Source organism: Onthophagus taurus, chromosome 3, assembly GCF_036711975.1.
Source record: "Onthophagus taurus isolate NC chromosome 3, IU_Otau_3.0, whole genome shotgun sequence".
Classification (NCBI taxonomy): Eukaryota; Metazoa; Arthropoda; class Insecta; order Coleoptera; family Scarabaeidae; genus Onthophagus; species Onthophagus taurus.
Window position 1 is genome coordinate 6,136,820 of NC_091968.1, and position 18,065 is coordinate 6,154,884.

General features: G+C 35.0%; 2 protein-coding genes across 5 annotated transcripts in view; one reads left to right on the plus strand and one right to left on the minus strand.

Moving 5' to 3' along the window:
- LOC111422938 (uncharacterized) overlaps positions 1-18,065 on the minus strand; it is a 40,476-nt gene that overhangs the window by 18,404 nt on the left and 4,007 nt on the right. Inside the window, exon 1 of one of the 2 annotated variants that reach the window (XM_071194944.1) lies at positions 7,329-7,477. The exons of the other annotated variant lie outside the window; for it this stretch is intronic. Within the exon in view, the coding sequence (XP_071051045.1) occupies positions 7,329-7,416 (88 nt within the window). The 5' untranslated portion in view covers positions 7,417-7,477. Of the gene's footprint in view, positions 1-7,328; positions 7,478-18,065 lie in introns of those variants that run through there. 2 annotated transcript variants of the gene reach the window in all.
- Positions 7,464-10,904, plus strand: LOC111422937 (trypsin-4-like). 3 transcript variants are annotated; one of them, XM_071194942.1, is made up of 3 exons: positions 7,464-7,594; positions 7,648-7,819; positions 10,138-10,904. In XM_071194942.1, the coding sequence occupies exons 1-3, from the start codon at positions 7,546-7,548 to the stop codon at positions 10,880-10,882; spliced, it is 966 nt and encodes a 321-aa protein (XP_071051043.1). In that variant the 5' UTR covers positions 7,464-7,545; the 3' UTR covers positions 10,883-10,904. The 3 variants fall into 3 exon arrangements, with proteins under 3 accessions (XP_071051043.1, XP_022911964.2, XP_022911965.2); XM_023056196.2 differs by having other exon boundaries at positions 9,250-10,158; XM_023056197.2 differs by lacking the exon at positions 10,138-10,904 and adding an exon at positions 8,031-9,030.

Genomic DNA, 18,065 nt, shown 5'->3' on the forward strand with positions numbered 1-18,065 from the left:
ATAGTTACAATTGGTTTTCGACCTTTTCCTGTTCCACACTCACACACACTCGAATTGTTCGATCGAAGCATCATTTATCACTTGGCACCATATTCGACACAACTATTACAACCGGAAAATTCGGAAGTGTATCCGCAAATGTGCTTCATAAATCCATACAAACACTAAATTACTCTCCCAGGATATCCAACAATAGCGATTAAATGAACGAATACGACTTCAGGGATTTATAAGACAAACAACTTTTAGAATTGGATTCTCGCAACGAAGCTGTTCAAGCTTTGGTTCAAGCTTCGAACCGTTTCGGTTTTCGTTCAATTGTGAATACACTTTGCTTTATTTTATTTTATTTGAGTTATAATTCAAGAACTTAAATGAAAGAGTCGACTCGGAAAACTCGTGGAATTTTGTGTGGTGTCTCAAATCGATTTGATATAAAGAAACTTACAAGTTTTGGATTTTACAACAAAGAATCGGACAACTAAAGAAAATCTAAAACTCTCTCATCAATTGCCTCGATTCCCCTATCATTAATATGTTGAAACTAGGAGTATCGCTCAATACTTAATAATTTGTAAATATTTATAAATACTTCACTCCACGATCTGCCTTGGCACCACGACAAATAAGATGTACTGTATTTCGAAACGAAATAAACTATATCCTAAAAGATGCGAATCTGATACAGTTCTTTGCAAGACTATGATAAAGAACATTCCATCTGTTTCTTTGTCCTGTAAGCATAGTGGACACTCTACACCATGTGATAACGTATCATACTCATCAATACGTATGGATGATAAAAAGCTTCCAAAGAAGATGATAGATGCAAGAGAAAAAGGGGGAGACCCAAAACGAAGTGGCTGGCTAAAGCGGACTTTGCTTTGATTTATTGGGACAAAATAAAAAGTAAGTAGTAAAAAACTTAGACTTATAATGCAAGAACTTAAATGAGAGAGTCGATATGACAAACTCGTGGTGTTTTGCGTGGTGTCTCAAATCGATTCGATATAAAGAAACTTACAAGTTTTGGATTTTACAACAAGAAATCAACCAACCCAAGTCCAAAGCATATTAATCTCAAACTAACTTAATTATAAAGCAAACCAACCTCACGACAAGTTAACCCAAGTCCAAAGGAAAACAATCACAAAATATTCCCCAACAATACATACTTCACTCCACGATGTGCCTTGGCACCACGATAAATAAGATGTACTCTATTTCGAAAAGATTAATATCTTGTCAAGTGAAGCAGTATTCAGATTTCCAGGGGAAATAAACTATGTTCTAAAGGTTGGGCATCGAATACAGCTGATTACAAGACTATGGCAAAGAACATTTCATCTGTTTGCTTGTTCTGTAAGAATGATCGAGACTCTACACCATCTGATAACGTAGTTTGTATTGATAATAAGAGGCTCCCAAAGAAGATGATACAGGCAAGAGGAGAAGGGGGAGACTCAAAACGAAATGGCTGGCCAGTATTAAGATTGCGATTCAGCAGACTTTGCTTTATTTTATTGGGGTTAAAATAAAAAGAAGTTGTAAAAAAAATTAGCAAAAATATTTCCCAACAAGCCAATACATACTTCACTCCACGATCTGCCTTGGCACCACGATAAATAAGATGTACTCTATTTCGAAAAGGTTAATACCTTGCAAAGTGAAGCAGTATTTAGATCTCCAGGGGAATTAAACTATATTCTAAAGGATGGGAATCTGGTACAGCTGATTACAAGACTATGGCAAAGAACATTCCATCTATTTCCTTGTCCTGTAAGCATGGTCGAGACTCTACACCATCTGATAACGTGATGATAAAAGGCTCCCAAAGAAGATTATAGCAGAAGAAGGGGGAGATCCAAAACGAAGTGGCTGGTCAGTGTTAAGATTGCGATTCAGCAGAAGGGAAATTCAGCTCGAATCACACACCATCGACCTTGAATACTGTACAATACCATAACCCATGATGTAAGCCTAACTAACCCACTAACGTAAATGTGGAAATCCTGGGAATCGACCATACAATGGAAATTAAAACAAAGTCGGAATAATTTTATTCCTTCTTCAGGGCAAAACTAATCGATTAAAACAAAACAAGAGCCAAGACTTACAATTAAAAAAAATTAAAATTAAACAATACTTACAAATGGAAGCAAAAAATGCCAAATACATAACGTAAGCCTGGATACTCAGTTTTCAATACTCAAAAATAGGATAGTAAACAAATACATTATCAAAGTTTCAATAAATTAAGCACAAAATAACGTTAAACTGCAATTTAAAAACATAAACGTCTAAATTATAAAATTCCAGCCATGTTAAAAGTTGAAAAACCCTGATTTACATGTAAGAACCAAAGGGACAAGGAAGGGAAGAAACACGATCTTTATTTCAAAAAAATAACGAAATGTGGCGTCGAAAATATGAAACCCTACAATTCCAAAATTTAATAACAAAAACAATAAAATGAATTATATCTAAAACTGTAAAAATATCAAGAAAGCCAAATAAGTTAAAAAGATCAAAAAAACTAAAAGAAACAACAACTAGAGTTATCTCTGGAGTTATCACTGGAAGACCAATTATTAGTAACTAGGAAGGCATAACTAAATAAATTAAATTAAATTTTCAGTATCCCTTCTAATATTCACAGATCTAACTTCCCTATTAATATAAACCATTTCTAGAAAGATTCTCTTATTGTAATTCAATTCCTTTTCAAGGATAGAGATATTATCAAAATCAAAGTGGTGCCCTTCCTTAACGTGATGCGCAACTAAAGCACTCTTTCTTTCTTGGCGTGCTTGATAATCTCTCTTATGCTGGTTGATACGGCTAGATAACTATCGAGAAGTAGTTCCTATATATGAACCATCGCAATTACTACATGGGATCCTATAGATGATGTTTGACTTGGATAACAACGGTACAGGTTCCTTAGTTCTTGAGAATAGACTGGAAAGAGGTAAAAATTGGTGTTAGAAAACCTCAGAGTTTCAGACGATAGTAGAGAATTCTTTAGTGAGACCGCGTAGATAAGGAATTTTTATATACAGGGTCCGGCAGTGAAACGGAAAGATTTCGTAAATAATTTTATTGTTAAAGAATATTTTTTCTAATAATTTTTAATAGATTAATGGAAAATAAGAGAGTAGCCATTTGGTTTACAATGTCAAAAAAATTATTTTTTGAATACTACATCAGCCAAATGTCTTCCGTTACAATTTATGCATTCTTGGAGTCGTGCCTCAAAGTTTTGCATAACTCTGCAAGAAAGAAGTCGCATGCGGTTAGGTAGGGAGACCGAGGGGGCCACCTGATATCCCCGTTTCAAAGCATTTACAGCAGTAGTATAGAAACGCCGATTCTTAACAGGAAGTTACAGTACAGCACCACATCCGCACCACATGACGTCATCAACCCAATGTAAAAGGATAAGGAAGGGTACCAACCTAAGGCTGAGGTGAAAAAAAAATAGGTTGGTATTGGAAAAGACACCAGATCTAGTTACCAACCTATTTCCCCCCCAAGCCTTTGGTTGGCACCCCTCCCTATCCTTTTACATTGGGCGGATGACGTCACCGAGGTGCAACAACTTCCTGTCTAGAACCGGCGTTCATTGAAATTCTTGCAGTGTGACTTGTTGCCCCGTCTTGTTGAAAAAGTGTGTGTTCATTCACTGGAAAGCCTTCAAGTTGTAGTGTGAAAAAATTCTGAATCATTGCAACGTGTCGTACAGAATTAACGGTAACGATATTTTCAGCATCATGCTCAAAAAAGTATGGACCGATGATTCCATTTGACGAAATCTCACCATTTTGAAAATAGGCTTTAACTGCGTAACCACGATTCCCCCCCTCCAACGCTCCATTGTAAACTAAATGGCAAATCATACAGGTTTTGGCAAGTCGGCTACTTTCTTCCCCATCAGTTTGCGGCGCGTTGTAAACCCTACCACAAATCTTTCCTTTTCACTGCCGGACCCTGTATTTAGTGATCATAAATATATACTATAAAATATATTTTGACCATCCAAAAGACGAGGTGGAAAGCCATTATTAATGGAAATGCTAAACGACCTTTTTCTTATTGCTTTCCCAAAAAACAATGTTGGAAATTAATTTAATTCTATCCCTCCATCTCTTTTGATTGATAGGATGATTGGAATAAAAATTTATGAATCTACCCAAGTATGTGGATTTAGTGTGCCAATCTAAGAATGGTCTGGTCATCATTTCTAATAACCTTCGTGTCCAGAAAAGGTACATATGAGTTAATCTCGGTTTCAACAGTAAACTGTAAATGTGGATGAAAACTATTAAATGCGTCAAGAACACTGTTAATTTGGTCTGAGGGAATCGCACAGATAATATCATCTGCATACTTAAAGATGAAGGGAAAAGTAAAATTGAGTAAAGGAACGCACTCATCCAAAAGATGATCCATAACCATAGTAGCTAAAATGGGGCTGAGAGGACTCCCCATTGGAGTACCAAATTTCTGCCTGTAATTCTTTTTATCAAAAATAAAATGAGATGAATCAAACAAAAACACTATCAAGTCGACGAACAGCTATTTGTCAATAGATGTTGTCATTTCCAAAAAGTCCCACTTAGTAGTGATAAGTCTTTTTACCAACTCTAAGGAAATGTTAGTGAATAATGAAGCCACGTCAAGTGAAATCAATACATAACCTTGTGATAACTTAATAGTATATTATTCAACAAGCGTATAATGGCGGCTGTTACCCACGAAGAAGAATCTGTAATCTGAGTGGGTAACATCCATTATACGCAAGTTGAATACTATACTTTATCTACAACTATTTAATTTTGAAAAAAAAATCAAAAAAACGAAAAAAAAATAAACTTGATAGACATTTCAGACATAACCTCAATATAAGAAAGCTGTCATTTCTGTTAATATTTTATTTTTTGATTAGTAGGCAGTGTCAGAAGTGTGGAATAATGGCCTCATTATTCAACACTTTGTCTGTCATGGGTAATGAGTGTCATTACCCGTCAAAAATCAATTGTATAACGAATAGATAATTCAATAGTTGTAGATAAAATCCTTTATTTTATCAACAATAGTAAACGTGTCCTTGATGTTATAGGTGACTGAAGGCCTGACTCAAAATTTCAGCAAAGAATTTAGACAGTTGATATGTAGGTGAACCAACAAAAGAAATAATAGGGCGCAAGGAACAATCATGTTTCTGAATTTTTGGAACTCCGTAGTATCTGGGTGCTACACCATTATGACAAATCAATCTCATATAAGTGTTTTTGTCAATGTACTCCCTTTTTAGCAGTAACTTAGAGAATTTATTATTTCTGTTCTGTATGGTGGAGGTAGAATCTTAACTTAAAATTGTATATGTGAACTGATCGCCAAATAAACTAATAGATTTTTGTATGTACTCTGATTCATTCATACAAACGGTAACTTGACTCTTATCAGCCTTTAAGATGAGGAGAGGGTCATCTCTATCTTTCCTCAGAAATGCTTTAGTTGATAAAAATGCCTTTTTTTATTAAAGACTGAGAGCGTAATCTTCCTTGTAAAAAATTAGTGATAACATTGGTGCAACCCTCTTTACATTTTGTTCGCATTTAGGGGCCAGCTTAATAACTGATTCAACCTCTGCAAGCAAATTGGGAACCGAAATCGAAGTCGTATCAGGTACCAAACCAAATTTTGGACCCAAAGACAAAAAATTCTTTACAATTTCGGGAACTTCAACATTACTTCTATTAATAAACCACCTGTCATTATTTTTACATACATTGTTAAAGTTAAACCCTTCTTGCTGTTTCTTAAACTTCTTTATATTTAATTTCTATGTATTATTAAAAATTTTCGTGTATGAGAAGTTTAATCTTTGTTCGAAATCGTTTAATAGGTAAAAACTATCTACAAGCCTACGTTCTATTTGCATAATAGTAGCCTTAATCTTTTTTAAATCATAAAAGGTAATATCGATTTCAAAACTAAGTACTTTTACCGCCAACCCATCATTAAATTCACGAATCCTTCCAGTGATTGCACCTCTGGCTCCAACCATCAAAGAATTAACGATTTTCATGCCGTTATTGACGTGTGTCGGTATTAATCCATGTCGTGGACACTTCCCAGGATTTCCAGATTTACTATAATTGTAACGACCAAGATTCTTTTCCATATAACCCACGTTTTTGCTACAACCCTGATAAGACAAATATTCAACTCAGACTGTACTCGGGCAACATGATGTCAAATCGTCAATATTCGACGAACTACCTAATATTTCACAACATTGATCGATCCATATAGTTTATTCCGCAATTAATACAAGTCCTATTAAAGAGGAAGATTTGGAAAAAATGTCGGTATCTATAAATGCTGCTCTGTAGCAACGTATATACTGTAGGTATTTAGGTACATCGAAATACATGAATAAGACTAGAGAATTATAGCACAAATAATTTTTATTGACTAATGGATTCTTTCAAAACAACTATTCAAGCAGTGAATCTTAATGGAATAAATGAATGAAGTACAAGTAAATCACAAGTGAAATTGATTGTTGAAAGTAGAGATTTAGAGCAGTTCAATAAGTATTACAATTCAGTACAATCCCAACATAGTTTCATAAATCCATACAAACACTCAAACAGTTAACAATACAATAAAGCAGTTAAATACGACCTTATAGAATCCCAAGACCCCTTTAGAATACACCCGTTCTATGATGAATGTATCCAACCACGTTTCCAGAGCAATGAGTAAACACAAAAGCTGAATCAGATAACTCTCAGTTCTCTCAACCTTCCCTTCAACAGTACGTCGCAAATAAACAAATATTCTAATCGAGCTCTGAACATTAATTCCGAGGCTGAAAGCTTTATCTTTCGACTCCCCCCTAAAGGAATATAAACGGCGACGTGGAGGTAGTTTTCCAGTAGCGCCCACGAAGTTAAAAAGCTTTACTGCCACGAAGGAAAAGTAGAATCGGCGACGTATAAATTTACCGTTTGGTGCAAAGGAACACGCGGCGCATTTAACTCAATGAGCTGGCACTTTCCGACGAAAGATAAACTCGGTATCGCGCCGTTGGAAACGTCGAATCGATAAGTTATGATGTCGGAACGATTTCCTGTCGATGGCGTGCCTTCATACCTTGACGGGTCAATTTTAAAGGAAACGAGGCTGGAAGCGTCGCAGCAGGTATTAAAGTTTGAAAATGCTGAAACTCCAAATCCTACCGGTTCGGACTTGCAACAATAGTAGGGATCTAAGTGTCGCTGCACAGATAACGGACTAAATTAATTCAGACCTACCAGATGCTCGAATTGAAAATTTTAAGTCCCGACGGGGTGGTTTTTGCATCCAACAGAGTTCCCGAATTGAATTTCTCAAATACTCCATTGTTCAACTATGAATTTAACTTTTTTAAATAACGAAAGGCAATTAAAACCAAAAACTGTCATCAATCATCTTGACAAGATAAACGTCAAGATCACCTGACACGGGGTGGTCATTAATAATGATTTTACAATGCTTATACGCGTATTAACATTATTCAGTTTCTGGTTGTATCTAATCGGTAAGCATGGAGGATGATATATATTTCGAAATTAGATTGGAGAACATTTTTAGGATGTAATGATGTAGATCGTAACGTAACTAAACGCATCGCAGCTGGTTACACCGCTTTTAAAGGACAATATCCATATCAAGTCGCTATTTTACACGCCGCCGATGGTTTAATATGCGGAGGATCGATAATTACTCAAAAATGGGTTTTATCTGCTGCACATTGTTTCGATCGGTAAGAAATTTCTTTTTGAGGTCATCTCATTAGTATTTGCCGTCTCACTCATTACAACAACACACCACAAAAAATACTTTAATTTTGTTTTAATTAAGAAGATTTCAAAAAATAAACAAGATTTTGAAGATATTTGGATGAATAAAAACGGCAATTACGTATGATGATGGCCAAGAATTGGTGTGATGTTGCTTATATTTCACGTTTCTAGTTATGTGGCCGTTAACTTATTAATTACAACTGGTTTTCATTTTGGGAAGAATTATACTATTGACGATGTCGTTAAACATCCTAAATATCGTAAAGATGACTTAGAAAATGATATCGTTTTAGTTAAAATTAACAGCATTTTTTATTTCAACGGTGCGATCCAAGCGATTACTTTATCGTCTGAAGAAATTGGGTTGAAGGATTGTTTGGCGTTGGGTTGGAGTGGTGATAATGAAACGGGAGTGTTTAGGCCAAGATTCGTGCACGTTTCGACTATGGCTGATAAATACTGTAAAGATATTTATAAAGAAACGAATGTTGTGGTGACGATTTCGAATTTTTGCGCTTGGTATAAATATCGGGGATTAGATTTATCAGAAAATGACTCTGGAAATCCGTTAATTTATCAAGATAGACAAATAGGGATCACATCAATCGTTGGGAAATATCGAAAACCAGTTATTTTCACGAAAGTTAGCTTATACATAAATTGGGTAAACCACACAACTAATACTGCTAAAATTATTAGAATAGATGATAAAAAACCTACTCATCCATGAAGTATGGGTTGTAATAAAAGTGAAGAACCCTTTTTGTTTTGGTGTTATTCCCCCCCATTTCAAAACAAATCGAGTGTAAAACGTTGTGTTGAAGAGGGAACGTTTAAACTCGATAATGCGATTTCAGGATTACGTTTCAGTTAACGTGAAAACGATTAAGAAGTATTTTTGCTTTAATTTAGAAACAAATTTTTATATTTTATCCTTTGAAATTTTATGATGCAAGAATATCGCTTTTCCAATAACGGATAATGATAACAAAATCAAAGGAAACACTTAAAACCTCTTTTAAGCTTTAATAAAAGTTTACGTTCACTATGTCGTAGTTATTTTGAGTCTTTTTGGTACCCAAATCCCCCCAGTTTAAGGATAATGACGGCAGGATCCGGCGCAAAGTACAACGTGTCTGGGTGATTCTCCACGAATATGAATTCGTGAGAACGATATTGCGCTAGTTCTCTGTGCCAAATTGAATTCAACGGGGTAATGTTAGATATGGAGATGGATCGGAGCACCTTAAAACTCCAACATTATCATGAATATATAAAAAGACTAAAAAGAATTATGATGGAGCAGAATACATACATAAATCATACAAATACATCACCCCAAATAACTCACATCACAATTTTTTGATTCTACTCATCATTATAATTTCAGCTACAATAACAACGAAATGGGATTTACGATATTAGCCGGAGATATGTCGAAGCCTTCAGGTCAAGAAATGAAGGTTACGAAAGTGGTTCTTCACGAATGTTACAGCTTAGCGACGTATTGTAACGACATAGCACTCGTTGCTTTAGAAAATCCGTTAAAATTTTCAAGAAAAGTACATTCAATCCCTCTAACAATGAACTACATAAGCAAAACGAGTTGTTCAATTCTATCGTGGAATCCTTGCCTTGAAAAGGATCAAAAACCATACTCTTATCTATCAAGAGTTTGCATGAAAACCATAAGCGAAAAAAAATGTGTAAATCATTTTGCAAGATTACCTAACGCCACTGCTTATTTAAACCATAACAAAACGTGCGCAATTATTACATCAAAAAGGAAAAACGCCACCGGGTTATGCTCCATCGATTCCGGAAGCCCCCTAGTACATAAAAACGAGCAAATTGGGATATTGAGTAATCCCAACACGGAATTTTCTAGCAATTCCCCAAGCATTTTTACGAGAATTTCATCCTACATTAATTGGATCTCAACAAACATGCATTTACACGGAGAAAAATGTTCGTTTGAAAATGTATTAAAACTTACGAATGAAAAATGCTGTTTTAGCACAACTCCTATTACAACCACTTCTACTACTACAAATCCAACAACTACAAGAAGTACTATGTTAAATAATCAAACATTAAATAATGCTGCAATAAATAATTCTGTATTACATATTACACAATTAAGAAATACCACTACTTCATCAACTATTGCATCAAAAAATACTTATTTACCATCATGTCCAATAATTAAACCAATTTAAACTAAATACTTTGATGTATTTTATTGCTTGCATGTTCGATTTTTAATTCATTCTTTCAGTGGAAAAGCTCATTGGAAATATAGAATTTTAGCAGGTGACGCCCAAAAATTTTCCGAACAAACTATAGAGGTGTTCAAAATATTTAAACACGAAAAATACAATAAATACACGATGGATTACGATATAGCCCTATTACGTTTGCAGTCTGAATTGATATTTGGTTCGAAAGTGCATGGAATTAAACTTTCCAGGCGTCGTATCAAGAAAGGACGCCGTTGTAGCATGCTTGGCTGGGAAACTTGTGCCTTTCACGAATCCGTTCCGTATTCGACCTTAAGAAAGATAAGATTGAAGACTATATCGAATAGGAGGTGTTTGAAGTATTTTAGGAAAACTTTCGATATCAAGAATAACGTTTCGAAGAGACAACTTTGTGCTATTCCAAAGTGTACGAATAAAAAGGTAACGTTTTGTCGCGCGGATAATGGCAGTCCGTTAGTTTATAGGAAGAGACAAGTTGGTATATTGAGCCATCCCTCAGATGAACTTTGCACAAAAACACCAAGCATTTTTACCAGGATATCGCCTTATTTTAAATGGATTAATCGAAAGATTTATAAGGCCGATAAATACGAAAAGATTACGGCTTACAAACATACTAATCCAACTCCTGATGATTTCGATGAGGTAACTAGTTCTACAAAAACTACAACTTTATCTACCAGCAGAAAAGACAAAGATAAATTAACTTTAAATCAAAAAATCAAATATATACAAAAAATCGATAAAAAGAAGTCAATGTAATAAAATAATTTTGAAATGTTAAGTTTGTTTTATTTTATGACATTTTATTTTGACGGTTTCCTGATGATTTTAGTAGGACACCGAAATCGGTGATAGTTGTGTCTATCGATGTTAGTAATAGACAGAAAATAGGGAGATTAAAAAAAAAAGTATTTGAGAGGATTGGGATTGGAAATCAAGAGAAAAACAGAAGAAAAAGATTGGACATGCAGTGAAAAGTACAGGAGGAGACTGGTAAAAAATGGACTGGGAAGAGAAAAACTGGGTTCAAAGCGTAATGGCAAGAAAGAGATTGGAAGAGAAATAAAGGAATGAATCTTGCAACGGAGAGCAGAGATAGAACAGAGACTGTAAAGACAAGGAAGGAACTGGGTGGAGAGAAAAAATGCTATAAAGATAAGAAAGGGTCTAGATAAAGAAGCAACGATACTGAAAAAACTTTCCAGAAAGGAAGAAACTTGAAAGAGACAGATTCAGTAGTTTTATGTAAACACAGTTTTTCGATAAAGGACACTCTTCCAACTCAAGAAGCTTATTTCTACAATTGTGCCATAAGCTGCCATAGAATAGAAGCACAGAAAATGATTACTATTGCTGGGAAACTTGTACCTTTCACGAATCCTTTCCGTATTCGACCTTAAGAAAGATAAGATTGAAGACTATATCGAATAGGAGGTGTTTGAAGTATTTTTAGGAAAATTTTGAAATGTTAAGTTTGTTTTATTTTATGACAATATTTTATTTTGACGCTTTCCTGATGATCTTGGTAGGACACCAAAATCGGTGTCAATCTGTGTTAGTTATGGACAGAAAGTAGGAAAATTGGAAAGAAATTGTATTTTAGAAGAATGGGATTGGAAATCAAAAGAAAAATATAACAGAAGAAAAAGATTGGGCATGCACTGAAAAGTCCAGGAGGAGACTGGTAAGAAATGAGGTGAGGGGCGCGGTGGAGGTGTGGCTGTTTACATAAGAAGCTCAGTACGATTTCAGCTTCTAAACAGTTCCTGCTCTATTGAGCAACTATTTTTTACCGTTGGTGCAGGAAAAAAACTCTGTATTACTTTTGGAGTGGTTTATAGGCCCAACAATTTTAATCTTCCTCTTTTTATCGAAACACTGGAGAGTACCCTTTGTGAGAGTATTGTTACATCTTATTTGACAATTATCGCGGGGGGTTTTTATGTTGATCTTCTTAAACCTGATTCTTCCTCAACAATACTTCTTCACTCATTTGCAACTTCTATTGGCTTATATCAGTTAGTCATCGAACCCACAAGAATTACACAAAATTTGCAAACTTTACTTGCTTTTACAACAAATGATCAGCTGTTTACTAGTATCGATGTTGTAAATGTACCCAATATATCTGATCATGAACTACACTGACCGGCAAAAATACCGGCCACTAAAATTTAGCCACAATTTCAAAGCTGTGTTACTCGCGAACCACTCATTCGATTTTGATGATTCTTTTTTTGATCGAAAGGTTGATTCTTCTGTAACAATCCTGTAACAATTTTTATTCGGACATTAATTTGAGCATATACGGGGTGCAAGAATGAGAATAACTTTTTTTCTCGAAATTTGTAATACCCTGTGAGGTGCAAGAAAACCTGCCAAAACACAGCGCCTACTACAGAGACATCGGCGAGCACGTCTTCAATTTGTGTGCGTACATACGAATTGAGAAATGGAACAATGGGGTAAGGTGCTCTTCACTGATGACGTTCACCTGATGGTCGAGAATGAGTGTGGAGATGTCGTAATGAAAGCTTTGCGACCTGCACATTTTCAGAAAAAGTACCTTTCCATGGAGGTTCGGTCATGGTATGGGCGCGTATTTCGACGGAAGCGCATACAGCGGCCATCTTTGTTGAAAATGGCACGCTAAATGCCCACCGTTATATCCAAGATATTCTGCGATATCTTGGAAGCAGCATCGGTCCTTTGGCAGCCTTCTTGCAGCCTAACTACTTCTAGCAAGTTTTCAGCAAATGGTTCTCTCACTGACATCAACAACATGCACCATTTGAAGACGACGCCGAGCTTCTATAGCTGTCGTTCTACGATTGCTTAGAACAATAAAATGGTCATCAGCTCCTATTGTCACTCATCTTGTTTACACAGGCGATCGCTTTAAAATACTGCATTTTCGTTAGTAACAGAGATAATAGAGTGAATAAAAAAAGAAAATGCTCAGAAAAGATTGGGCTACTGTTTGATTCCAGGTAATACCCTCTACTGTAGCTGCTGCACCCCACAGGGTTTTCTCATTTTTCTCACCCCGTATATGTTCAAATTAAAATCTGAATGAAAATTCTATCGCAGGATTATTACAAAAGAATCAACCTTTCCATTAAAAAAAGAATCGTCAAAATCGAATGCGTGGTTCGCGAGAAAGCCAGCTTTGAAGTTGTGGCTAATTTATAGTGGTCGGTTTTTTTTGCCGGTCAGTTTAGTAAAATGTGAGCTGGCATTTGATATCGGTAGGGCTGCTACAATTTATCGTGCATACATGGATGTGAAAAACATTAATTTTCCACAATTCTTGAACGATTTGAAATCAATTTCGTGGACAAACAAACTTTTTTTAATAACTGTTTACTTACTCTGATGGATTTGCATGCACCTTTAAAAACTAGACGGTTTACAAAGCCTTCCAGTCCCTGGCTAACAGATAATACTAAAATACTAATGCCTATTCGAGATGATGCGCTTAAAAAATTCAAAAGTCTAAGCTAACTCAAGACTGGGTTTCATATAAGTTGCATCGCAATCTGGTAACATCAACGGTGATTACGCCTTACGTAGTAAATATCCAAAAGCTCTTTGGAGAAATATTAAACTTTTAAATGTAAATAAAACAATCGATAACAAAGTACCTAACATTTTTCTTCCAAACGATTTAAATAATTATTTTGTTCACGGTGATTCTTCACTTTATGGGTGATTTTATCAAAATAATGTCACCCCTAGAGTGCAGATAATGCAAGCTTGTATGCCTGTTGATGAACATGAAGTACCTATAATAATTAATAACATTAAAACTGCAGCGGTGGGTTCTGATGGTATCTCAGTCTGGATGATTGACTTGTTACCCCTTTTCTCATTCCTTATAGTACTCATGTAATAAACGCTGCTATTCATCAATCAGTCTTTCCGGATACTTGGAAGATGGTTGAAGTAATTCCGTTCCCCTTCTGCCCTAAAGGATTTTTCACCAAAGCATTTGATACAATAAATCATAATATATTTACATCTAAACTTAATTATTTTGGTCTTGGAAATCAGGCTGTAATTTTGATAAAGTCATTTGTCGGATAGGTCTCAGGTTGTGAAGATTAATAGTCAAATATCGAGCGCTCTATCTATTACTCGTGGAGTCCCTCATTTTGGGGCCACAATTGTTCTCTATACATCTGATTTTGACCAAGTTCTTGAGCATTCGCAGATTCACTAATATGCAGTTGATACACAGCTTCTGCTAAAATTTTATCCAAATAATTGGGATAATGCCTGCATAAAATTTAACTCAGATATAGCATTATTTTCTGATGTTGCGAAACGCCATGAGCTTGTGCTTAATCCATCTAAGTCTTCTGTTCTTCTGTTTTGCGGTAGTGTCACAAGGAGAGCAATTAAACCTTTGATATCCGGTCAATTAGTGGTGGATGACAAATTTTCGGAGTTACTTTGGATCATCAGTTGAGGTTTGAGGAGCATGTAGCCAGGTGCTTGAGGGGTGGGTATAGCGCCTTCCGTCTTAAATAAAAAATTATGCTGTGTGATAGCTTGGTTCTAAGCAAATTAAATCACTGCGACGTTCTTTATGGCCCAAATTTAAGGGAGGCGAGTGGGCGTCGTATCCAGAACCTCCAGAACGGTTGTCTAAGGTTTATTTACGGTATTCGTAAATATGAACATATTAGTCATAAGTTTGCAGAGACTGGGTGGTTGAACATGAAGAACAGACGTAAACTGCATTATTAAAAATCTGAAGTATTAAAAGTCAACGGCCTCCTTAGTTGCTGCAACGCGTATATTTCAGAAGCGATGTCCATAATATTAATGTAAGAAGGAAAGATGTATTGACGGTACCATGCCGCGTCTCGTACCGATCCTTTTCCTACCAGATAGCCAAAACGTACAATAATCTACCAGAGGCCCTTATGGGTTTGAGCTGTATTTCGTTCAAGAGTAAATTAAAATCCTTCCTCCTGCTTGAATCATCATGATTTTTTTTATATATTCTGAGCTACTAATGCATCGTTACATTTCGTTTTATTGGTATTATTAAAAAAAATTTCATTTTTGTTTCATATATACAGGTGTTTTAAAACAACGTTTAAATATTTATAGGGGTAGTACTACAGTCGAGCGAGGCGAGTAAACAGGCGAGTTCGATAAAGACACTTTGCTGACGTGTTGCATACAACCTTTTTATCGCCAACCGCAAAATTTAACGATATGAACATATTCTTACTTACCAATATTATAACATGTGTCAAACGATTTGTTTTGTTAATATACCTCGGTAAAGTTACACTATGTATCAAAGGTCGGCAGTATAGTGGAGAGGGAAGTGCGCTTTCATACAGAAGGTACCGGGTTCAAATCCAGTTGTTCAACGACATTTTTTTCAAATTGACAGTAAATGCACAGTTTACTAGATAGTAGCACAAAGTGTCACTTTACTGCCGCAAATGGATAGCATAAAGTATGGTTTTGCTGCCGGTTGGCGATAAAAAAAATTGTACTCCTTAAGGTTTCCGAAAAAGAAAACATTTTTAAAAATAAATTATTAGAAAAATTGAATTGACACAACGTAATACTAATACTAATCAAAACGAAGCTTTTTACTGAAGATGTTCAAAATGTCGACCAGCAACATCAATACAGTTTCTCATTCTACGTTCAAAGGAAGCCCGAACTCTTTCAAATAGCCCGTAGTTTTCACGAATTGTCTAGCAACCCTGTTAGCCGGCGATTGGGAAATGTTTCAGCATAAAAACGATGTGCTCTCAAACTATTTCCATTGGCACGGCCGTACATAAACACCATATCGCTCATTTCAGCATTTGAACACAAGACCATTGCAAACGATTTCACTTCAGGTTTCGCAAAATCAAATTACTGGAGTTTGGTTATTTCGTAATTTGAACGAAACGTCAAATTAATGTATATTAGCAGATTGTACGTTACTCCTTGTAATGGCCAAATTTTGGTAACTAATGGCATAACGTTTTGTAATGGAATAACTTATACTAACTGGAAGCAATGGAAACATCATACTACTCTCAAAAAGAGACAGTTTCATACTGTATCGATTTGCCAATTATCAAATCTGTAGTAGTTACAGTTTACAAGAAAAAACGTAGAGTCCCAAAAAATTTGAACATTCTGTATCGCGAAAACGGTTGATTTTCGGACCCATGTTGATTAACACTTTTCGACTTGTTTTCTACTGTAGCACTACCCCTATAAATATTTAAACGTTGTTTTAAAACACCCTGTATATATTTATATACAGGGTGTCACACAAAAAACGCCCCAAGTTGTAACTCTGTCATTTACATTCCGATTTTCATTAGCGGGGTATCAAATGAAATGGTTTCATTAATACTATGATTCATGCTACAAATAAATTTTTTCCAAGGCCATCTTCAATTTTAAGCGATTATTAACTTTTGCTTTACAAATTGCTCTATATATTTTTCTTTACGTCATTGGATAGAGATTGTTTTTCTGAATCTACTGATATACAATACATCCATTTTGAATATAACTTTAGCAGAGAAAAGACACCTGTATATTGAAGTTGCCACACAAGAACGCCGCAAGCTATAACTCTGTCATTTACCTTCCAATTTTCATGACCCAGCTATCAAATGAAATGGTTTGATGAATACTATGATTCATGCTACAAATAAACTTTTTCCAACGCCATCTTCAATTTCAAGCGATTAATAACTTTTGATTTTCAAATTGCTCGGTATGTTTTTCATCACGTTATTGGATAGAGATTTTTTTTCTGAACCCATTGATGTACAATAGATTAACATTAATTGTAATTTTAGCAGAGAAAAACAATTAAAACATTTTCCGAACATTGTCTCTAGTGTGCCAGAGAAAAAATAACGGGCAAAACTGATAACAGTCATTAAATATTATTTCAATGCCCGAAGCAGTTGTAAATGATACTTATAAGTTGTTTTTTTTTATTTTTTCCCATGGCACACTACAATATACTACAAGTGACTTTAAGAGAATGTTCGGAAACTATTTTAATGTTTTTCTCTACTACAATTATAATTAATGTTGATGTATTGTACATTCATGGATTCAGAAAAAAAATCTCTATCTAATAACGTGAAGAAAAACTTACCGAGCAATTTGAAAATCAAAAGTTGATAATCGCTTTAAATTAAAGATGGCGTTGGAAAAGTTTATTTGTAGCACGAATCATAGTATTCAGGAAACCTTTTCATTTGATACCTCGCTCATGACAATCGGAATGTAAATGACAGAATTACAGCTTGTGTACATTCTTTACATTCTTGTGTGATAACCTGTATATACAGGTGTCTTTTCTCTGCTAAACTTACACTCAAAATGGATGTATTGTACATCAATGGATTCAGAAGAACAATTTCTATCCAATGACGTGAAGAAAAATATATGCAGCAATTTGAAAAACAAAAGTTAATAATCGCTTAAAATTGATGATGGCGTTGGAAAAAATTATTTGTAGCATGAATCATAGTATTTATAAAACCATTTCATTTGATACCTAGGCCATGAAAATCGGAATGTAAATAACAGAGTTACAGCTTGGGGCGTTTTTTTGTGTGACACCCTGTATATTCTAGATTAAGTGGAAAAGCAGTTGGTTAATAAGCAAACTGAACTTCGTCCAGAAAATAAGTCTATTTTCTAAGAATGTATTATTATTTTTTTTTTGCGACTTATTAATAAAGGCATTATTATTATTATTAAATTAAAGTTGTTCAGAATGAGAAATTATGGTCCTATACAAAATTTCAGAAGGATCTATCTACTTTGGTTAAACCATCTCATTTTAGATTTAATAACATAAATATTGTATAGTAATTGAAATGTGAACCAAATCTGAGGGATAATGCAATTTATTTGTCAATACTTGCGACTACTTAATCATTTT